This window comes from Aethalodelphis obliquidens, unplaced genomic scaffold (assembly GCF_003676395.1).
Source record: "Aethalodelphis obliquidens isolate GAN/ISIS:26980383/991018 unplaced genomic scaffold, ASM367639v1 scaffold6, whole genome shotgun sequence".
In the NCBI taxonomy this organism is placed as follows: Eukaryota; Metazoa; Chordata; class Mammalia; order Artiodactyla; family Delphinidae; genus Aethalodelphis; species Aethalodelphis obliquidens.
In genome coordinates this window covers 251670-275919 of record NW_020837950.1, presented here as the reverse complement: position 1 = coordinate 275919, position 24250 = coordinate 251670, and the positions used below count along the sequence as shown (strand labels likewise).

Here is a 24250-nt window from a genome sequence, read left to right as displayed (position 1 = left end):
ATATATATATATATATATATATATATATATATATATATATTAGAATAGGGTAGGTTATGTATACCCTTTTCTTCTTTTGGCCATAACGTTCTTATTCTCCTTCTGGCTTCCCGCTTCAGTCTTTCTCCCACATGCCTGACAGATTAATCTCCAGCCCTGACCATGCTTCCTCTCCAGTGAAAAGATTTCATGGTTCTTCGCTAGCTGTGAGCAGTGCCCTCCACATCTAACCTAGTTTCAGATATATTTGCAAGCCTGATCTCCCTGCCTGACCAGACACAATCTCCTCCATGCCTCCTTGCTTCTGTGTCCAGACTTTCCCTTCAATCTTCCTTCCTTCATTCTCCCTATCTTTTCTCCTCCCTCTACTTGTCAGAATCTGATCCTTCCTTCAAGGCCCAATTTAATATCCCTTTATCCATGAAAAGAGAATTCTTCTTGGATTCTCCCACATTTCCTCTGATATTCCTCAAAACTTTATTCTCTTTTATGGATATCAAATAATCAGTGATTTGCTTATAGGTTTATGATTCCTTCTAAGTTGAAAACTACTTTAAGGAAAGGTACTGTTTATTATTCTTTGTTTTGTCTTACATAATATAATTAAGAGATATTTGTATAACGAATTAATGAATGATGTTTTATTTCCTTTTTGATTGTAAGCCTTAATTGAAGGCACTGGTTGTCATATATTTTTTTGATTTTCCAAGAGGCTGATAGGGGACAAAGCTTTATTCATTGGAAATGCTTGATTAGTACTTCATGGTATTGTGTAGATAGATAGGACCTTTGTTTGAATCCCAGCTCTGCCACTTACAAACTATATAAAGTTAAATAAAATGCCAAACTTTACAATACCTTGGTTTCTCCATTAGTGAAATAGAAATAAAAATGATATGCAGGTGAGAAATAAATGAATTAATAGGTATAAAATACTGTCTGTGTTACTATCATCATCGTCATCATTTTTATTTATTTATTTTTGACTGTGTTGGGTCTTCATTGCTGGGCACAGGCTTTCTCTAGTTGCAGCGAGCGGGGGCTACTCTCTGTTGCGGTGCACGGGCTTCTCATTGCAGTGGTTTCTCTTGTTGCAGAGCACAGGCTCTAGGCACGCGGGCTTCAGTAGTTGTGGCACGTGGGCTCAGTAGTTGTGGCTCGCAGGCTCTAGAGCACAGGCTCAGTAGTTGTGGCACACGGGCTTAGTTGCTCCGCAGCATGTGGGATCTTCTCGGACCAGGGCTTGAACCCGTGTCCCCTGCACTGGCAGGCAGCTTCTTAACCACTGCGCCACCAAGGAAGTCCATTGTCATCATTTTAAACAACATAAGAAGGGGTTTGGAACATACCTTGTGTGTTAATTTTCTACCCACAGTTAAAACCCTATTTCATTTCCAGTTATTGATTATATTCCCACCTCAAAGTTTTGTGGTAAGTTTTGAGTTTGGATATAAGTAATTTAAATAGAAGACGATGTAATTTGAACACATTTCCACAATTAAGGTAGTGAGGAGTGTCTTGGGGGACCAGTACAACATTGTCTATGGAGATATGGTTCTGTTCTGCCTTTCTTCCTCTTGTCTTTGGTTACTTTGTATTGTCCATTCCAATTAGAAGAGAGCTACTTAAATTCATTTTAAGCATGGGGATTTGTAATAATGTGAATTCCAATTTCCAAAGGGCAAGATAATTAAGAACAGAGCAGAGCTCTCCCCCTTATAGTGTTCTCATGTGATAGGGCTGAGAACTTCCCTCTTGGCTGAGTTTATTGTTCTAGTAATCAGCATTGCCATTTATCTCTTAGTCCATTTGTGTACTTGTCATTTTCTCCCCATCTTTAGTTTCACAGTAAGTTCCAAAAAATCTGGGTTGGAATTTATACAACCTAGTTTGAGAAGGATGGAAACTGATCCTTTCAGCTATGATCATAGGTTACTGCAGTATTCTCATCCTTTTTGCTGGATTTACTGAGAAGTCTGGTCCAGTGGTCAGATACTACTTTGTAACTTTGATTGCGATAGTGTTTATTGATTGATGCTTACAGGTACTGTTTTCTTTTTCTCCCCTAGACTAAAACCAAAATTGCGACGTCTGCCCTGACTGCTGTTGCAACTCCAAGAACTGTAGACCTTGCCTATCCAAGGATTAAGATAGAGGGTCTGTGCTTTGAAAGAGAAAGAATTGAAATGCCCATCCGTCCTGTAAGCCATCACTACCTTGGCATCCTTCAGCTCACTTTCTGTTTGTTCCTAGGGTGTTGTTTTGCTTCTATAGGGTATAGACCAAAGTCATTGGAAAAGAAAACCTTGAAAGAGTGGTCTGTGGCAGGAAGGAAGACCTAGCTGCAAGATATGGAGAGGGGCTGCAGGTAGAGGGTGATGAGCATGGACTTTGGGGTCAGTAAGAGCTGGGTTCAAATTCCTGCCTCACCACTACTAGTTGTGTGATGTTGTAATAACCTTCCTGAGCGTTATTCATTCAATAAGGATTTGAATCTCTACTGTGTGCCCAGCACCGTGCCCAGTGAACAAGATGGAAGGAGACAGAAAATAAATAAGGAAACAGATAAGATAATGTCAGGTAGTGGTAAGTGCTATGAAGAAAATAAAATGGAAAAAAATAAAAAATAAAATGGGAAATGAGTGACTATGGCTGGGGGTGGAGAATAAGCTTCTTTGCATACGGTAGTCAGGGAAAGCCTCTCTTAAGGAAGGGGTATTTGAGCTGAAACCTGAATAATGAGAAGGAGTCAGCTAAGTGAAGATCTGAGAAGAGAATGTTCTAGTAGAGGGAAGAGCACATGACAAAGTCCTTAAGTAGGATAGCTTTGAAGTTGGGTGGAGCAAGGTGAGCAAGGGGATTGTGAAGATAACAGTTCCCAGTTTCAGGGCTGTTCAGACTTGTGATAATAGGTAAGGCAGGTGCTCAGCACAGAGCCTGGCATGCTCAGTGGATTGTTCGGGGGTTTTAAAAAATCCTTTAAAAAAGTGATACCGTGGCACATAATCATACTCTGAGAACCCAGACTAATCTGTATCAGTGCAAGTATAGAACATTTTCAGGGCTACTGAGTGGTGTTTGCTGTGGTCCTCATTCTTTTGAATGAGCACTTGAGAGAGAGAATAGTAGCTATATGTCATCTTTTCTATTTTACCAGTAAAGCAACATAATAGAAAGGCCTCCTGGCGGATGTGGTTTCCAAAGTAAGACCAAAGGGAGTTGATGAGTCAGTCAGTCAGAATGTATTTATTCAGCACCAGTTATACAACAGAGCCTAGTCTAGCTTTTGGCAAACAAGTACTTCTCTCAAGTGGCTTATATTCTGGTGGGGAAAAACAGACAGTAAACATAACCAACAATGAAATAAATGAGCTAAGTCAGGTGTTGTTAAGTGCTATGAAGAAGATTAAATAAGTACTGTGGAAGAGGGTAGTTAGAAAGGCTGATATATCTTGGATGGTCAGGGAAGAACTCCTTGAGGATGTGATGTTTGAGTCTAGGGACTTGAATGACGAAGAGGCAGCCATGACAAGATTGAGGAAAGAGGGTTTCAAGCAGAACTAGTAAATGCAAAGGTCCTGAGGTGGAAAGAGCTGGGCCAGAGGGGCCTTGTGTGACTAGGGTCATAGTGATTGAGGTGGGGATGGGAGGAAGGTGAGGTTGGAGGAGGGTATAGTAGGCAGATCATGTAGGACCTTCTAGGCCACAGTAAGGAGCCTAGGTGTTATTCTTAGCAAAATGGAAAGCCACTGGAAGATTTTGAACACTGTGAGTGACATGATCTGGCTTGGGCCTTGGAAAGTACTTCCCTCATGAAGTTGTTACGGTGATTGCATGGGAATGATTTAGGCAGATCGCTGAGAACACTGTCTAGCTCATGGAATACACTTGTTAAAATGCTCCTTCTCTCCCTCAGTAACTGCTGTGTGAAGGCTGGGTTGTGGAGGAGTGAGAATGGAAGCAGGGAGATCAGTTAGGAGAGTCTCTTACAGTAATCCAGGAGAGAAAGGATGGTGACTCGATTAGGGCTATAGTTGAAAATAGAGGGAGACGTGGTGAAATTTGAGGTATGTTTTTGTGTCGTTTTGTTTTCCACTATAGATATCCTGTGCTGCCTTGCTCGCCAAACCTAGCTCTCGAATACTAGCTCTAGCTAAGCCCAGGCCTCTTCATCAAGATTATTTACCTCCCCGTGATGCCTACTGGCCAGTATCTTGTGCTGCTATCCATTCCAAGGTATCTCCCAGAATTCAAGAACTAGCTAATCCAAATACAAGGTATGTCAATCTGAGGCTAAGATGGGACAGGAAAGGCAGGGGGTGCTAGGGACAGGGAAAAGTTGACCTATTAAGTTCAGTGAAATGAATCATAGAAATAGTAAAAATTTTAAAAATCATCTTATTTGTTACATTTATTGTGACAAATCTATGGTCTTCTTACCATAAATATAAGGCTACAGTTAAAGGGTTAGTGGACTAGTATTGAACTTTAGACCTAGGAGACAACTCTGTAATTATGGATATGGGATTATTTATCTAACATATATTGATCTAATAAGTTGCAGAACAGAAACATAATATGTTGTAATTTGTGTAAGAAAAAAATACATATATGCCATATATTTGCTTACATATGCCTATACTATCTCACAGGAGTATGTAAGAAGCTAGTAACAATGGTTACTTTGGGGGCCTAGGGAGCCAGGATGGTAGGAAGACTTATTTTTCACTAAATAGGCTTTTGTATTTTTCAATGTTTTTGCATCATGTACATGTATGAACTATTTCAAATAAATCAGAAAATATATTCAACAAAGAAGAAATTGCCTCTAATTCCTACTCATTTTTTAGAAGACCTCTCAACTTGCCTGAACCTCAATTCATTTTGTTACCTTCAAGGGATAATACCTGATCCCCTTTTTAAAGCACCATCAAGAAAACCTAACTGAAAAAGTAGTAGTCTTGAGCTCAGGGAATAGGAAATGTGTTTGGTCTTATATAATAAAATATTTTTAAAAATTTTTTTAATTTTTATTTTATTTTTTTAATAAATTTATTTATTTATTTATTTTTGGTTGCCTTGGGTCTTTGTTGCTGTGCATGGGCTTTCTCTAGCTGCAGCGAGCAGGGGCTACTCTTCGTTGTGGTGCGCGGGCTTCTTATTGCGGTGGCTTCTCTTGTTGTGGAGCACGGGCTCTAGGCGCACGGGCTTCAGTAGTCGTGGCTCGCAGGCTCTAGAGCGCAGGCTCAGTAGTTGTGGTGCACGGGCTTAGCTGCTCTGTGGCATGTGGGATCTTCCCGGACCAGGGCTCGAACCCATGTCCCCTGCATTGTCAGGCGGATTTTTAACCACTGCACCACCAGGGAAGTCCAGATTTTTATAATGTGTTTTTCCTTAAAAAAAAAAGTTCAACATCAAATGAAATGACATTCATTCTCTGTACACTGACAAAGGAAAGTGAGGAGTAAGACCAAGTGCTCAAGAGTCTGTCCTGGTAGCAAGATTATTATTTGGTGGTTAAGGTATTAAGGATGAAAACTTCAAAAAATTGATTTCTTTAAGTTCACCAGTGGATTGTCTGGCTTGTTTTAACATCGTCAAGTTATTGAGAAATTTCCAGAATTTATTTTCTATGGAAAGAGGAAAGCCTTCGGAATCTGACACATATACACATCTAGACTTGACCACATGTCACTCTTACAACGTCCCTGAGCCTTCATTTCCTTATATGTATAGTGGAGGTCATGATACCTGTTTTATGTGGTGCTTAAGAAAATCAAAATGAGATAATATAGTGCCTAACACATAGTGGATGCCTGAGAAATGTTAGTTCCCTTTTCTGTTCATCTTATTTTAGGTCAAATCCTTTTTTCCATTTCAGGACTCCTGTGCGTATTGTATATTACGATCCAGAAGTCTTTAAAGTCAAGCCAGCTGCTTTGAAAGCACAGTGTTCTCCGAGGATCCATGAGTTGGCACAACCTCTTACGCGTTAAGCACAGAAAGCCACATCAGTCAAACTCATTATGTTTCTAGAAGACATATTAGATGACTTAGTTCCCTTGTCTGGTACTGTTAGTTTATAGCCCCCACTCCCTCAAAGCACACGAGACCTCTAGGGAATACCACTGCTGCTGTTACCGGTAATCATGTCTTTAGCAGGTCTGGGGACTCCAGCATGCAATAAAAGAGAAAATGATAGCCTGCCTTATTATCCTTACTATCTCCTCACGTGCATCTTGGCTGTCTCATTGCTCTGACTGACCTGAAGATACATTCTTCCTTATATTTGCTGGTTTTGCTTTTCTTTTCCCCATGAGATCTGTGTTCTCCAGTAGCTGATCTCACCTCAGTGCCTTCTCTAATAAATCCTGAGAACTGAAATCATTCCTTGTGTTACTTTTCCAACGTCCCCTCATTACCAAGAAATAACGCTGAAATGGTGAAGCCTTTGTGGCTAAGTCAAAATGCTTTATATAATCTGTAGATGAAATTGAGGGAGTACGTTACCTTAAATGATCACATCTCCACCAACTTCTGTTCCTTCACTCATGCTCAGTGTCATCTATCATGAATGACAGAAGCAGCTAAACATTTGGTAAGCATTATAATGCTTTGTCAGATTGCATCTGCCCAGAGTTTTTATTTCATTTGCTTTATTCTCTCCATGGATTAGTATTTTACAAAGTAAACTAACTTTTATGGCCTATCTAGATTTACATGAAAATGAACTTGTTTGAAAACCAGTTTTACAGATGAATGAGTTCTATCTCTAAGGCCTTTATGTTAAAGAGATAACTAGTAAAAAAAAAAAAAAAAGAGAGATAACTAGTGTCCTGGAGAGGCAATACCATACAATAGTTTTGGTTGGTTTTTGTTTTAGTATTTTTTTTTTTTTTTTTAGGTAGGAAAAAAAGGTAGGTGTATTGATTAAAATGAAGCTAAATTCTTTTCCTAGCTCTAATGAAAATAAACAAGTCTAGAGCTATTGAATTTGAATCCAACAAACAGGAAGAGAGACAGTCACTTTTCACGGTCATTGCTTTTTGAGATAGGCCCGTGGTAGATTTGTCCATCCTTGGATTGCACAGCAAGTGTATTTTTTGTACTATTGGAATAAATCACCTAAATTGCCCAAATTGAACCTAGTATGTAAATTGATTACTGCAGGACAAAAAGTCCAACTGGAATTTGTCTGGGTCTAGAATAAGTCATGACATTTATAAAACCCAAGTACATTTCTGAGATACCTTCAATGTTTGTATGTTTCAGAACATGATGAAATGTATCCATTAAAAAGTACTCTGAAGAGATGGACCTCCAGCAAGGTGTCATGGGAGCTCCAGTGACCACACTCTCCAGTGAATATTATTATTTTTTTAAATTAAAGCCTCTGGAAATGGCCCTTAGGACAAACAACAAATGAAGAAAAACATCTATTCAGGGATATCTATGAAAATTCAGTAAGAAAGGTGAGAGTCTGTGATATTCAAACTACATGTAAGCAGATTGTTTCTTGCCATGAATTACGGTTCTGTTTTTAAATTCAGATTTAAAAATTAATCTATAATTCAAATTAAATTATATTCACCTTTTGCCTATTTCCTCCCTTTGACTTGGATACAAGAATCTTAGAGCCTAATGAATGTAATGTTCAAACATGGTGAGCCCCTCAGCAAGTAAAATTCCTAGCATCACGACTAGTCATAGCAGGAAACCAAGCAATAACAGCCGCCACCATCATCCCCTCCTCCACCACCACCGCAGGAGATTGACAGCTCATCTGTGCCCCTCTTCTGCTTGGTTTCCGGTACTTTAATCTGAATTTATTTTTACTTGTTCCGTGGAGTGTATATGTGTGTGCATGTTCATAAACGTGTGTCTGTATTTGTCTTTATTACGTGTTTGCGTGTAAATTGAAAACTTCCTGAATCCGTTAAAGAAGTGGTTAAATTATAATTAAATAATCTCATTGAGGAATACTACAGAGGCCTGTGATTAACTACCAAAAGTTATAATAACTTCGCTAAGAAGCTCAAATGTCTTCTCACCCCTTTTAGCTGTCGAGTGTAATAGCTGTAAATGTCCACCTTTCTGCAGCTTTTATTCCCAGACTACTGTATTAACTGTCTCTGTTAAGCCTTGGAGTGATTTTCAGCTCCCTGTTAGGAGAAAGGTGGAGAATGTTATTATTAGATTTGTGAAATTTAGGTAAGTTAAGATTGTTCATTTTGGAATATGCCATCAGTGAGACTATTCATGGTCTACCTAAACTATCGAAGGATTTTTTTTTAAAGCCACTAGTTCAGGAAGGCCTGAAATTTCTCAGGACAAAAGATGAAGGTTAAAACTGTTTTATTCTGCCTTACCTGATAATATTCCCTTCTTCCCTCCTCTGGTTCTCGAAAACAAAATGAAAGCTTAACTGAAAGTTCCCACTAGATAAGTTTAATTAAACAGCATTTTGTTATACTTGACTATCATTGTACCCCTAACTCAAGCATCTGAATAATTATTTTCTATTTTCATAACTCAGGTATAGACTAACTTCACATTGAATTAATCATTAAAGCAAAGCTCATTAAAATGCTGATATAAAATATGTTTTGTTTTGATTTCTTGAACAGTAGGAAAAATTAAATATATTCATCTAAATATTCAAAAGAGAAGGTAGTGTTAAAATTTGTATGAAGAAAGTCAACTGACCTTAAAGTGCCAAAATGAATACCTCTATTTAATAAATAACAGCACATTTTACAGGGAGGTAAAAAGGAAAGCATTCCGTTGTTAATGGGTGTTGTATTTTACTAAATTTAAATAGTGTACTAGTGAGTAATAATTGACCACTATTACTCTGATAGTTATAATTGAAAAGTAAGGGGCTTCCCTGGTGGTGCAGTGGTTAAGAATCCGCCTGCCAATGCAGGGGACACAGGTTCGAGCCCTGGTCCGGGAAGATCCCACATGCCGCGGGGCAACTAAGCCTGTGCGCCACAACTACTGAGCCCGTGTGCCACAACTACTGAAGCCCACGTGCCACAACTACTGAAGCCCACACGCCTAGAGCCTGTGTTCTGTGACAAGAGAAGCCACCTCAATGAGAAGCCCATGCACCGCAATGAGAAGCCCATGCACCGCAATGAAGAGTAGTCCCTGCTCACCACAACCAGAGAAAAGCCTGCGTGCAGCAACGAAGACCCAGCATAGCCAAAAATAAAATAAATAAAATCTATTAAAAAAAAAGAAAAGTAATATCAAAGAAATACCTCACATTTAAGTAATAATTTTAACCTCTTTAATTCCCAAATATTATTAGTTTTACCTTCAATTATACTATAAGAAGGGATAGAGAAGACATTCTACTTTGTTTAGATTTCTTACTGAAAAACAGAACTAGAAGTTATGTACCTTTATTTAACTATAAAAGTGCTAAACTATGAATCATCCAGGTGTTGTTTTATTGTGATTTAACCATGGATTTAATGCTTTTCTTGAACAATCAATGAAATGTTCGGTACTCTGGATTTTTATCTGAAGGACTGAAACTAAACATGTTGAACAATCTCTCCAGATTGTTTTAAAAATGAGTAGCAATTCTAAATAGTTTCTTTTGGAACTAGGAGGAAGAATTTTATATAACTATATAGATTATATAATTATATAATTTAAAATATATATATATATATGTTTACCTCAACCACTTTTTTTTTTTTGAGGTGAGATTGGTATATGACATCATATGGTAGATTTGAACTTGAATTTTGGAATCAGACCTGGGTTTGTATCCCACGTGGATCATTTACCAGGTATGTGATTTTGAAAAAATTCCCTAACTCCCTGTGCCTCAGTTTCTTTATGTATAAAGTGAGCTCCTGTGGCATTATTGTAAAGAGTAAATAAGAACATTATGTAATAAAGTATGAATTGGAAAAAATTGTTTAAAATTTAGCTCCTTTTGCCTTCTAAGGGGGGAGTGGCATACTTCATATCACTGGGAATAGAAATATCTTTATGGCTTGATTCATACATTAAGTGAATGTTTGTTTGATGTCTTTGCTTTGCCAGGCACTGTGCTAGGCACTAAAGCTGTCATAGTAAGCCAGACATATATGGGCTCTGCTCTCATAGGCTATTTAGCCAATTGGGAGACATGGATGTTATTCACACATTCACAAATAAATGTAAAATACAGCAGTGGCAAGTGCTATGAAGGAGAGGTTATAGTGCTATAAAATGACAGAACAGAGAACTTTGACTCCCTTGGGAAGGTGAGGGAAGGATTCTTTAATGAAAGGACGTTGGGCTGGAATCTAAAAATTAAGTAGTGTTAACTAACAAAGAAAGGACAGGAAATCAGCCCAGGTAGTGGGAAATGTGGTTAGTGGATATTTGTTGATTTGGGGGCGACCCTGCACCCATTCCTCCTCCTTCTGGTAAGAACTCCCAATTTTCTTTGGGGGATTTCTCTTCATCGATAAAGGTTTATTGAGACTTTTATTCCAGGTACCCTGGCCGAGGGATGGGCATGTGACCTGAGCCAGCTCATTGAACTGTCCTCTGGGGCTTTGGATCATGGGCAGAGCGGTGCAGAGGCAGGGGTAGTTGGAGGCGGTCGTTCCCAGTAGTGGTGCCCTGATGAGACTTCACTGTTCTCCTCCTACTTTTGATACCTGGAGCTGCCCAGGCCCCCACCGCAGCCCTCCCCTGTTCATCTGCCTCAGGAGCTGTGCACAGCCTTGCAGTAAATCCCCTGTGGCAGATGGGTAGAGCTGTTGGGGACTGAAAGGCCAGCGTGGCTCAGATGGGAAGAAAAAAAGGGGTTGTGTGATCAGTGAGGAGGCAGCAGATGGAAGCCAGACTGTACAGGGCCCTGGAGGCCACCTTGAAGGTTTTAGTCTTTATACTAAAACCAGTGGGAGCTGTTGAAATAATTTAAGCATGAGGATAATGTAACCATGGTTGCCTTTTGAAAACATTACTTCTACAAATAAATTGGGGAGGGGGCAGTGGAGGTAGATAGACCAAGTTAGGAGGCTACTTAGTAGATCAGATGAAAGATGAAAATAGTTTGATGGTACCATGGTGGAGATGCAAGGAAGAGACAGGCCTTGAGAGATATTTGAGGAGGTGTATTTTCACAGGATTTGGTGACGGATTGGATGTGGGGTTGGGGAGAGAAAAGCATTCAAGATAATTCCTCGATTTCTAACTTATGAAACAATATATAGATAGTGAGGGTCTGAATATACAAGTGGACAATGGCCAGGCCACATATGACAGTAGAACTCTGACTCACCACCTGTGCAGCAACCAGGTCAGGAATCCAAACCACAGCCTCTGCAGCAATCAGCCCAGAATGGTCAGGATCTGGCCAGTGGTCCTAATTGATACCTATTTTTTGCCCCCACTTCCATCTCAGGACCAAGTAGAGAAAGCCAAATATATTCCCCAAGCCAATTGCATAGGATGCCCTTTTTCTAGTTGTTGTTTCTAGTTGAGCACAGTTGTTCTAGTTAGGCTGTCTCCACCTTTCCCATGCCAACAGGGTCTAACAGAGTATTCCTAAAGCCTCCATCCCCTTCCCCCCTTGCCCCCCCCCCCCACTATAAAGCTGTCCCGCTCCTCTGCCTTTGAGTCTCTGCCAACTGCAAGTAATGGTGGCTGACTCCCTGGCCATAGCAGGCTCTGAATAAACAGCCTGGGTGTGTTCTCATTTGACTGATCTTTCCCACAACAGTGAGCCCTTCACTGACGTAGGGAACACCGGGAGATGACCAGAAGAAAAGAGTGGAAAAGCATGAGTTCAGTTCAGGACACTTAGATTAGAGGACACCTTTGAGACATCTAAAAGGAGATGGCAGCTGCAGGGCTGTATTACGACTTTCAGGGACCCTAGGCACTTTTGCTTTTCTGGTTCCTTTCTTCCTTAAAATAATATTAAAAATTATATTTTATGACTGCATTAGTATAAAGATGAATATATAAATATTATATATTAAGACTTTTTCAAATTAAAAGTTCATCTTTTTTTCTCATATAAAAAGAACTCAAACATTTTTGTAATCTCCTGAAAATGTTATGGTCTGTAGGCAATGGGCCCACTGTGCCCAATGGAGCAGTCGGCCGGATTCAGGTAGGCAGTCCTTACATGGGTCTGTGTTGTAGCGTCGAGACCTTAGACCTGCTGCAGGTGTACATGTGCAAGTCATCTCAGTTAGCTGTGGTTGGAGCTACGGGGTAAGAGGGAGGACCAGGACAGGGGGAATCCTGACTTGATATTTGCTGAAATTCGAGAATTGCTGTTAATTATATTTAGAAGGGTATTGGTATGGTGGTTATGCTTTTAAAAGCAGTTCTTTTAGAGATGCAAGCTGAGACAATTGTGAATAAAGTGATATCTAGAGTTTGCTTTGCAATAATCCCAACAGGGGAGTGGATGAGGGTATAGAGGAAACGACTCTTGGTTGTGAGTTGGTGATTGTTGAAACTAAGTGATGGAATCCTAGGGTTCATTGTCTAGACTATTCATTCAATAGTCTCTCTTCTGTTAGATATGTTTGAAGTTTTACAAAATAAAGTGCAAGATAGGAGGGGAGCTAGGATGGACCGTTACAGGTCTCAGAAGAGGCTTGAGGGGCCTGAGCAACTCAGAACTCCCCCAACGCTGCATGCCAGTCAGGTCTGCTTCACTCCCACACATTCGGTGTTAGGGCTGTTTAAGGGGAGAAATCAAGGCAATGTGTCTGTATTCCATGGCTGGGGACAGTGTGGGGAAGAACTAGCACATACAAGATGGTGAGCTAGTTTATAATTTGATGGAAATAGGATCGTGGATTTACAACCCACTAGAAATAAGGTAAAACGAGATAAACTGGTGTTCCCACCCCAAATCCAGGGGAATGGGAGGGACTCAGGACTTTCCCCACACTTCTGGTGGGGGAGGGATTTTGAGTCAACTCTAATTAAATTTTCAAAGGTCAGGATACCTCTGTCGACCTCTAGGTTGCAAGTGCTTGACACACAAGATGTGAACAAGTGGGAACAGAGAAGGTGTTAAAGACTTGTTTGTTAACCTGGATTTGGTTGAAGGAAATAAAATTGGAGCACCAATATTACATGGCTTCCTGCAGTCCAGGAGAGAGGGGGTGAAGGCAATTCCATTTCTGGTTCAAGGTGGTTGGTCTGGAATGAGGCCTTACCAAGTATTAGCTGTGCAACCCTGTACAAATTACTTAACTTCTCAATGAAAAAGGGCTAATAGTGTTTGCTGTCAAGATTAGGGAGTTTCCAGTACATTATACCCATCCTTTCCCTGCCTGAGTTAAGAAACAATTGAGAAACCCAGGCAGATGGAGTTCAAAACAACTCATTTACAATTGGTAAAGCTGTTTGGAGAAGGTGACTTTGGTGGACCAATTGGATTTCTAATATCCCCCTCCTCCTGAACTGAACTGAGCCCCTGGCTCAGTTCACCAGACACACCTGCCCCCGGAGCAGGCTGAACACACTCTGCTTATGGCTCTAAGATCGCAAGGAGGGAGAAATGCACTCCTTCTCCTAGATTAACCAGGGGAGGAGTCACTGCTCCCACGGGAGGAAATAGGGGTGGGTGAGGGCAAAAACCAGTAAGTTCTTCTCTGGGCAATTCTCCCTCTCCACATGGAAACGGGAGCACGGTTGTTCATCTCTAACACCTACCTCACTGGGTTCTTGTGAAGTATTGTACTTAGCACAGTATCCAGTACATGGTAAGTAGGTTTTGTTTTCTTAGTCATTATTATTAGTGGATATTAAGATGCTTCTCACATCTTTTTGGATAATGGAGTTTACTTCCTCTGGTGGTACTCATTGTAGTCCCAATGAAAATACAATCCTCCTATCGAGAAGTGGAGTCCACTTCCCCATGCCTTGAGTCTGGGGTGCCTGTGACTTGCTTAGATCAACAGAAGGTGGCAGAAGTGACATTGCATGACTTCCAAGCCCAGGCCCTGAGCAGCCTTGCCTTCTTGGCATGCTGCTCCAGACCTGCATGGAAAGAAACCCAGCCTCCCTGAGAGACCTCATAGCAAGAGAAGTCCAGACTTCCCCTCTGAGCCCGGCGGCCAGCTCGCCCTCTGCTGAATGCCTCCATGTGAGTGAGCCAGCAGGACCAGCAGAAGGACTGCCCGGCCAACCCACAGAAAGGTCAGGAAGGAAAATGATGGTTTTAAGCTCCTCTTTGGGGTTGGTTTGTTATTCAGCAGTGTGGAACTGAAACAGTGAAGTAAGAGAGTAAGAATAAGAGTAAGAGAAAGTAAGTAAGAGTAAGAGACTGGAGCCGTGGGTGGTAGGGAGGGCAGCAAGGGGTTCAGACTGCAGCCAGCTGATTTTCAGAGGTTTGTGAGCAAGTACTTGGTTAGGGTCTGCTAAAGGAGCAGGCACACACTTCTCCCTCAGTTAGCTGTTTTAAGTGCCTTTATCAACTTGTGTGAACTAACCTACAGCAGACCTGAACTTAAGTGACCCCTGACTGGCCAGTAAGAAACTGCATGAATTGAGGCAGAGGAGTGGGCTGCCTCCCACCTTCCCTAACTCTCCCCTCCTCCTTCAGAGGGCTTTGCTTCCTGAGGACCTATCTGAGGAGGTCCTGGCCTATGACCATCCTTAGAGACATAGCACAGGCAGTAAGAAGACAGAGCCTGAAGGCATGCATTCTTTCACAGTTTGTGTTGTTTTTTGTTTTGGGGTTTTTTTTTGTGGTACGAGGGCCTCTCACTGTTGTGGCCCCTCCCGTTGCGGAGCACAGGCTCCAGACGCACAGGCCCAGCGGCCATGGCTCACAAGCAGAGCTGCTCTGCGGCATGTGGGATCCTTCTGGACCGTGGCATGAACCTGTGTCCGCTGCATCAGCAGGCAGACTCTCAACCACTGCACCACCAGGGAAGCCCTGTGTTGGTTTTTCTTCTCAGTCTGGGAGGTGCTGCCAGGTGGGAAAACTTCCCCACCCGTAGCAGCATGCATCTGCCTGCCTGCCTGCTCTCTGTTGCCAGGGCGTGGTCTGTTGGAAGTGTCAGGATGTTGGGCATCCTAGGGATTGCAAGACAGGGCAGGCAGAAGGCTGGAGACAGAGAAAGGGGGCTGGGGGAGCAGGGGAGCAGAAAGAAGCAGCTGGTCTTCAGTGTGAAGTGGGGAGCAAATTCACCCCAGGATACCAGGGACACATAGGCAGTGGGCGGGCAGCTGCTCTGTGAACAGGGAGAGGGTGATTGAGGCTTGGCCAGATGGACATGAAAGGAAAGCAGTAACAGACCCCAGGTAACACACCGCGTTTTCTGTAATGATCTAAGCAGGCAGGAGTGCCCTGGGGCTTGGATAGTTTAAAAGCACCACATTCCTGGCTTCAGCAAAGCTTCAAGCATGGCCTAGGTCAGGGAGCCATTTTAAGTTCTGGCTTCTCTGGGATTTTTAAGTGACCCGTGACCCGTGATTGTCTAGTAAGAAGCTGCATGAACTGAGGCAGAGGAGTGCATTGCTCACTGACAGAGCCGAGCCTCCCACCTTACCTACCTCCCCCCTCCTCCTTCCACGGGGTTTTGCAACTAAGGACCTATCTGAGGAGGTCCTGGCCTATGACCACCATTGACAGCAGAGACATAGCACAGGCAGTAAGGAGAGGGAGGCTGAAGACACATGTTCTTTCACAGTTTGTGTTGATTTTTCTTGGTTGATCGCTGGTAGAGAACGAATAAGTGACTGTATTATATGATCTCATATAATACAGGGAGGCAGTGTAGATGTGGCCGGGAATGTGCTTTCTGGAATCAGAATGGCAGGATTTGAACCCAGGACCAGCCACTTACTAGCTCTGTGTCTTTGGATAAATTAACTAACACCTCTGGGCCTCAATTTCCTCACTTGCAAAATGGAGCTAAGAATAATGCTGTCAAATGCTGCTCCCCAAAGCACCACCAAAGAGCTTGTGGACAAAGCAAAGCTGAGTTTATAGCTCACTGAGATAAGGGAGATCCCTACCTCAGCAGAGTTTTAGAAGCATCTAGTAAAGAGAGGGCAGTGGTGGGGTATTTAAAGGTTTTCGGCTTGTTTAGGATTGTGCAAGGACTTGACAGACACAGCGGGGTGAGGGTTTCCAAAGGAGTCTTTGAGAATTGATGAGACCAGTGGAGTACTTTCATGACAATAACAAAAGTTGTATGTAACTTCATCTTCCTGGGCAAGAGTTTCCAAAAACCTATTACTGAAGGCTGTGGGTAAAAGTCATGCTAATGTAGACAGTGATCTGTGTAGGCACAGATGGTTTAGGTTCAAGTTCTCCCCTTTACCTCCAGCACTGCTGTGAGGATTAAATGGGACAATGGATGAAGTGCTCTAAGTATAGTCATAGCACTTGATAAATGTTCAGTGATTATTGCTATTAGTGCATTATTTTCCAGTCCAACCCCCATTTCTCTTGCCAGTTTGCTAGTGCATAAAATTCCATCTCCAGAATTGTTTTCTCATAACCTAAGGCTTTATCCCTTTTTAAAATGTAAACACAGGCATAAAGGGTACCTCACTAAACCTAATCAGGCATTTACACCTCAGCATGGAGGAGTTTATAAAATCCTAAACAGGAAGCCTGGAAGCTTAGAATATAAGCTTTACTAATCCCTTAGGAGAAATGGCCCCATACATCCCTAAGCTGTTCTTGAGGAGCCTTGCACGTGCCCAATTACATGCAAGACTAAGGACAGTAACACTAGGTCCAGAACACCTGAATTTCCCCCTTTCAATCTGGTGTCAGGCTGCTCCCATCTAGTAAGATGCTCTTACCTCCTTGGCATTTGTGCTTGCCCAGGGTTCTCCAGAACCAGTAGGGGATTTTCTCCCTCCCTCCCTTCCTTCCTTCCTTCCTTCCTTCCTCCCTCTCTCACTTTTTGTCTCTTTCTTTTCTTTCATCCTATCTATCTATCTAAATGGGATTTATTATGAGGAATCGGCTCACAAGATTATGGAGGCTGAGAAAGACCCATGATCTGCCGTCTGCAAGCTGGAGACCCAGCAAAGCCAGTGGTGTAATTCATTTGGGGTCTGAAGGCCTGAGACCCAGAGGAGCTGATGATATAAATCCCAGTCTGGGGGCTTGACGTGATTAGATGAGATGTCCGAGCTCTAGCAGTGAGGTAAGAAAAAAAGAAGGAAATTCCACCTGTTTCTGCTTTTTGTTCTACTCAGGTCCCCAGTGGATTGGGTGAAGTTCATCCACATGGAGGAGGGCCATCTACTGAGTCCACCAATTCAAATGGTTAATCTCATCTGAAAACATCCTCACTGACACACCCAGAAATAATGTTTAGTCTGGACATCCCATGGCCAGTCAAGGTGACATATAAAACTAACCGTCTTACCCAGTCATAGAGAGGAGGTGGGGATTTGCAGGTGGAAGAGGTATGCGTCATTATCTCTAGAGAAGGAATAAGGTACGTTTTTGAAATCACACACTACCAGTGAAGCTCCTTAGGTTAGGGAGTTAGTAAGCTGCCCCACTTTACCCGAAGTACCTACACTCAGTCATATCTTCTGCAGGTTTCCACATCATGCCAACAGGCTCTAGACCTGGGGAGCTTAGCCCTGGCTATACCTTAGAGTCAACAGGGCAGCTTAAGAAAATACCTAAACCAGGTCTGCCCATGCAAACCCTGACCGTCCAGCGCTCAAGCAACTGGACCAAATTGTTAAGGTGAGGCCCAGGCACTGCTCTCTTTCAGAAGTTGCCCAGGTGATGCTGATACACAGCTTGAAGAAGCACTGCTCCAGATCAGTGCTATTCAAACTTTAGCTGCACAAGAGTCACTCAGAGGACTTGTTCAAACACAGATTTTGGGCTTTCACTCCCCAGAGATTCTGATTCAGTAGGTCTGGGTTAGGGCTTGAAAATCAGTACTTCTAAGATGCTCCCAGGTGATGTTGATGCTATGTATTAGTTTTCGGAGGGCTGCCATAACAAAGGACCACAGCCTGGGTGGCTTAAACAACAGAAATTTATTTTCTCACGAGTCTGGTGTCTAGAAGTCCAAGATCGAGATTTCAGCAAGGTTGGTTTCTTCTGGGTGTGTGGACCCCATCACTTTGAGTAGGAAGGCTCTAGATTCCACAGATCAAAGAAACAGTATGGGTTCACCAGTTAAGAGTCATTTATAAGAAATATGATCCCTAATGGAATGGCTTCTTTTATATATTCCTTTGATACTAATGAGATCTCTGAATTCTCTTTGCCCTTCCCTCTAGAGTGAAGTGAGCAAAGGGTAGAGAGGTGGACAGAGAGGTCGGAGGTCAGAGAAATAGCCAGGAACCAGGGCTTTGTAGATGATTATGAGGTCTTTTCACAGAAGGAGGAGCTGAGGGCTCTCCATATTGTGACCTTCCGCTGAATAGTCCAAGCTGCGGGAGATCTTCATATATTAAGATCTTCCTTTACCATCATTCGTCAGCCAACTGAGATGTTCCATGGCAAGGTGTCTGTATTTTCCTTTGCCCGTTTCCCTGTTTTAGTTTAAAATGGGTTAACATTTTTTAAAAAATTTTTTATTGTGGTAAGAATACTTAACATGAGATCTACCCTCTTAACAAATTTTATATGTACAATACCTCATTGTTGACTACAGGTACAATGTTGTACACCAGGTCTCCAGAGCTTATTCATCTTGTTGGACTGAAAATTTATGCCTGTTGGTTAGCAACTCCCCATTTCCCCCTCCCCCTAACCCCTAACACCATCATTCTACTCTTTAATTCTATGAATTTGCCTGTTTTAGATACCCCATATAAATGGAATTATGCAGAATTTTCTTTCTGTAACGGGCTTATTTCACCTTATTTCACAAGGTTCCTCCATGTTATTGCATATTGCAGGATTTCCTTTTTTTTTTAAAGGCTGAAGAGTATTCCATTGTCTGAATATACTACATTTTCTTTATCCATTTATCTGTTGATGGACATTTAAGTTCTTTCCATAGGTTGGCTATATGACAGGCAACAAAAACAAAAATAAACAAGTGGAACGACCTCAACCTCAAATGCCTCTGCACAATAAAAGAAACAGTCAGCTGAGTGAAAAGGCAATCTAGAGAATGAAAGGGAGAAAATATTTGTAAGCCATGTATCTGAAAAGGAGTTAATCTGATAAGCGGTTAATCTCTAAAATATGTAAAAAGAACTCCTGCAACTCCATTGTAAAAAAAAAACAAAAAACTAGTCTACATAGGTTTGATACACATGGAGTGACTCTTGTAGAATAAAATCGTAGGCAGCACTACTAACACACTAGCACGCACTCCAGAGTCACAGCTAAGGCCGGCTGGCTGGGATTCTGCAGCATCTATATTTACCTAAATGAATGTAAGAAGTTAGCTGAAAAATTGCTGTTTCAAAGCCTCTCCCTGGGCCTTCCTGCAGCAGCGAGTTGTAAGTCCTGCACGGGAAATGGCAGACCACAGCTACGGCCTGCCTGCAATTTACACAAAGTAACTTCGTAAGGAAAATAAAGTCATAGCCCAAGAATCAGACTGATTCTTGCACAGCCAGGGTGAAACCTCTTTAAATTAGTTGCTGTTGTCCAGCTCCTTGGAAGTTTTTCATGTTGAAAAAAAGAAAATACTTGGATGTTATCTAGACCTATTGTGATCATTTTGCAATGTATACAAATATCAAATAATTATGTGTGCACCTAAAACTAATATAATGTGTGTCAACTACACCTCAATTTTCTAAAAAAAAACAAAAAACACAGCTTATATTCCACACACACAAATTTTTTCTTTTTAATTATTTATTTTTGGCTGTGTTGGGTCTTCATTTCTGTGCTAGGGCTTTCTCTAGTTGCGGCAAGTGGGGGCCACTTTTCATTGTGGTGCGCTGGCCTCTCACTATCGCGGCCTCTCTTGTTGCGGAGCACAGGCTCCAGACGCGCAGGCTCAGTAGTTGTGGCTCACGGGCCTAGTTGCTCCACGGCATGTGAGATCTTCCCAGACCAGGGCTCGAACCCGTGTCCCCTGCATTGGCAGGCGGATTCTCAACCACTGCGCCACCAGGGAAGCCCCCCAATTTTTTTTTTTGATGATCAGATAAAATGAGTTGCAGCTTTAAGGGAACAAAATAAACTTCTCGTGTTTTTAAGGAACATGACTTTCAGCGGGGCAGGCTGAGGGGTGCATTTAGTTGTGGAAATGCATTGTAAGCAAATTTGACTTTTGTGAATCTAAAATGTTAGAAAGGAAAAACTTTTACTCTACTCTGTTAGGTTTAGTGTCTGTGGGCCTGTGAGTTAAACTGACACAAGAGATTAACAGGAGAAAAAGGTTTATTCGTATGTATATGAAAACCAACAAAAGCAGTAGTCGGCTCTTTAAATAGTTAAATTTAGAGGTTTATGGACTAACTTAGTAGAGACAAGGGAGGAAAAAAGGTGTTATGGGAAGACAAATAGGTTTCTTTAGGAAAGACAAGTGGATTTTTAGGAGAACAAATGGGAGGTAAGAAAGTTGGTGATGGGCTTCCCTGGTGGTGCAGTGGTTAAGAATCCACTTGCCAGTGCAGTGCACACGGGTTCAAGCCCTGGTCCGGGAAGATCCCACATGCTGCAGAGCAACTAAGCCCGTGTGCCACAACTACTGAAGCCCGCGCACCTAGAGCCCATGCTCCGCAACAAGAGAAATCCCCGCAGTGAGAAGCCCGCACACCGCAACTAGAGAAAGCCCGCGCGCAGCAACGAAGACCCAACGCAGCCATAAAACTACCCCAGACAGGGGATTTATGGCAGCCTTATTTCCCAAATGTTGCTGCTTTTAGTCAGCTAAGGGAAGCTCTGAGAAGGCTTCTTTCCACATCTGTTGAATCTCAAATGCTTCAGCTTAAAATAATCTTCATATCAGCTCTAGGTCCCCACAATAGTATGTCAGAAATACTGTCTTGCTGCATAAGGAAGTGACCTGTAAACTGTTCTCTATTGCTGCCTAGCACCTGGCAGTGCCCCTTTAGATGGCAAGCTGTAATCATCTTCATCCTCCGTGTCAGGAGAGCTATGGTTATTTGAAGACATCTGAAATTCTCTTTGAAATTTAGCATTTATTACATTGTTATTCTCACATATGCTATTACTATAATTTGAAAGATTTTATAAATCCTATAAAAATATTATTCAAGTTATGATATTGCTAAAATCAGGGCTTAAAAAATGCAACCATAAATCAAAAAGTTCAGAATAAAAGTTAGATAAATTGGTATGAATAAAGCCAATCAACCAAATTAATACTATGCTATTAATTTAAAGGATAGCCCTATAGGAAAAATTTTAAATAGTGCTTAAAAATTAAAAGCAAAAAAAAAAAAAAATTAAAAGCAACATTAAAGTAAAAATGTGCTCCAATAGTTATAGATGTTTGTACTCTACAAATGCATTCCTCATACTCTTTATTCCTTTGGTAAAATGAGCTTGATTTATGAGAGATCTCCCAAAACTTGTTCCTTGAGTAAAATATGACCTCTCTGTAAGAGGGTGGACAAAAGCTAAGACATCATTTAGTTCATGAGCAAAGAATCAAACTGCAATTCAATGGCAGGTGTTTACGTAGAAGAGCTAGAAGTTGAACAAACATCTCAAAACTGTAGGGCAATTAATTCTGCAAACTCATGGCAACTATAAAGTAATTCATCCTTAAAATTATGACAAGATCAGAGATGATAAGTATGTGAACTCTGCTTGAGTTCACATAGAAATAGATTTGTGAAATAGTTCACATTGAAATAGTTCACTTAGAAATAGATCTATGAAATAATGTTGATTGAAAACAATTATTGATAGAATTCAAAATAGTACAGTTATTTTAGCTATGGACAAAATACAAGCTTGTCTACTGATAAAGATGGGGACTTAATTTAAACCTATGTAAATAGGACTTATATTCATTGGGTCCTCATTTTCTCCAGAGTTGTTTGTGTTAATGATAAAAGCATATTGGAGTGGTCACCAGCTTCGGGAGGGGAAGGGAGGAAGGATAAATTGATGGAGCACAGGGGATTTTTAGGGGAATGAAACTATTCTGCATGATATTGTAATGGTGATGTATATCATTATACATTTGTCAAACCTATAGACTATACAACACAAGGAGTGAACCCTAATTTAAACAATGGACTTTAGTTAATAATAATTATCAGTATTGGCTCATCAATTATAACCATTGTACCACACTAATACAAGATATTAGTAGCAGGAGAAATTGGGGGGTGGGGAGTAGGGGTGAGGAAGTATGTGGGAACTCTGTACTTTCCACTCAATTTGTCTGAAAACGTAAAACTGCCCCCCAATTCATAAAGTCTTTTAATTAAAAAAAACTAAATTGGTGGACAAAGAGATTGCTGATTCTTGAATCATCCAACACAAATCAGGCTAAAACATGCTTTCGGTTCTTTATTTACTTTGCTTAAAGGTGCACTGTTTATTTTGCAAGGGTGTAAGGATTAAGAACGAAATGAGAGCAACAGAATGTCTTACACCCGTTGCCAAAATACGCTTTCCCATTTGGTTGACTATCATGAACCTTAAGTCAATCTACTCAGAGGAATACATTTCACTCTTTATAGGAAAAGTTCCAAATCTTCTTCCATTTATTTAGGAAGTAAACCCTGTATCTTAGAAATTCTCACTACAGGATTCACCACATCAACAAACATATATGCTTTATTGTTAGTATCTTGTTGATCAGCAATCACACATTTAACTTCATCAGAACACACAGCTTTCACTCAGGCGGTGAACCAGGTCAGTAAGCCCCTCTCGTCAGTGGAAGCTCCGTAATCCTAGAGCATTCAAACTTGCTCTCACAATCAGATCCCAGTCTCCTCCAGCCCTGGAGCCACTTGCATCCTTTCTCCTCTGGCCACTCACCACCTTCTCTGCCTTGAATCATGGGTGTAAACTCAGGTCTATGAAAAAAACATGGCTTTATTCTCTCCAACTCAGCTTGCTTTCTGACCTCAAGCTTTATTCCGCCTAGCTGGTGGAAAAACAGCCTCCCGTCTTTCGGGAGTTCCGGGAGCCTCCGAGTGCCAAGATGTTGAGTGGTGGGGAGCGGGGGGAAGATCCTCTGGGCCATGGTCCATGCAGGTTACTGCTTAGACATGTCATCGCTCTCCACATGTTCCCTGCAGGTCCTCCCGCTTTCTGCTGCTTTCCTCTGTGAGTGGCATGTGGGAGTCTTTGGCAGGGCTGCCTTTGATCCTATCTAGCTAGACACAGCCATTTTCTCTCTGGGATTGTTTCCCTTAGTAGTGACTAGTAGTGACTGTGCTGCAAAGCCAGGCACAGGTCTTTTCTGCTCCTGGAATCCACGACCTCTCATTTTTCCCTCTAGACTCCCACCTGTTAAAAACACTTTCCAGTGTGGGGATGACACGGGTTCTCTTTCTTTAATCTTCTCCACAACACCCCACCCCAAGGATTCCCTATGGGCTTAAGTTTTTGGAACAAGAAGCAAATACTTACAAACTATATGTTTTCTCCCTTGTACATCCCTTCCTTAAGGCAATGAGGCCAGAGCCTGCTGGGATGGAAGGAAGGGAAAGGAACCCTACAGAGAAAAAGGAAGAAACCTATATTTCAGAGTATTATTTGGCCATGTATTTTATTTGTATGGAGGCCTTATCTCCCTTAGTATATTTTAGACTGTCTGATAGCATGAGTTGTTTTCTCATGTCCTCCCTAGCATTTGTGGAGTGAAAAGGTGTGCCCTTGACAATCTCTGGTTGTTCTTCCTTTAGCCTTGACCAGCTTTGAGGACAGCTCTGGAGCGCTCCTGTGGGGTCGTGATGGTCACATCCCCGCCGCTACATCGTGAGACGTCCGTTCCTAGTCATTGCCAGCTATTACATTTTGGGCCACCTTTGGAGACATTGGATACCTCTGAACACAGTTCACCAGAACAGGTGAAATTTTAAAACTGTTTTTTTTTTTTTTTTTTTGCAGTACGTGGGACTCTCACTGTTGTGGCCTCTCCGGTTGCAGAACACAGGCTCCGGACGCGCAGGCTCAGTGGCCATGGCTAATGGGCCCAGCCACTCCGCGGCATGTGGGATCTTCCCGGACTGGGGCACGAACCCGTGTCCCCTGCATCGGCAGGCGGACTCTCAACCACTGTGCCACCAGGGAAGCCCTAAAACTGTTTTTCATCAAATAGAAAAGGTTTGGTCCAAATTATTAAGAGGATGGTGAATGTTA

At 41.8% G+C, this 24250-nt stretch overlaps 1 protein-coding gene across 8 annotated transcripts in view; it reads left to right on the top strand.

The window, feature by feature from the left end:
* Positions 1-24250, top strand: part of SPMAP2L (sperm microtubule associated protein 2 like) — a 96447-nt gene that overhangs the window by 52860 nt on the left and 19337 nt on the right. For 2 of the 8 annotated variants that reach the window (XM_027102854.1, XM_027102847.1), the window contains exons 7-13: positions 2070-2201; positions 4102-4277; positions 5882-6598; positions 7273-7472; positions 7628-7810; positions 9717-9806; positions 23794-23958. In XM_027102854.1, the coding sequence (XP_026958655.1) occupies positions 2070-2201; positions 4102-4277; positions 5882-5996 (423 nt within the window). In that variant the 3' untranslated portion in view covers positions 5997-6598; positions 7273-7472; positions 7628-7810; positions 9717-9806; positions 23794-23958. Of the gene's footprint in view, positions 1-2069; positions 2202-4101; positions 4278-5881; positions 6599-7272; positions 7473-7627; positions 7811-9716; positions 9807-14023; positions 14185-17211; positions 17359-23793; positions 23959-24044; positions 24096-24250 lie in introns of those variants that run through there. The other 6 variants (XM_027102851.1, XM_027102849.1, XM_027102850.1 and 3 more) reach the window with 6 other exon arrangements.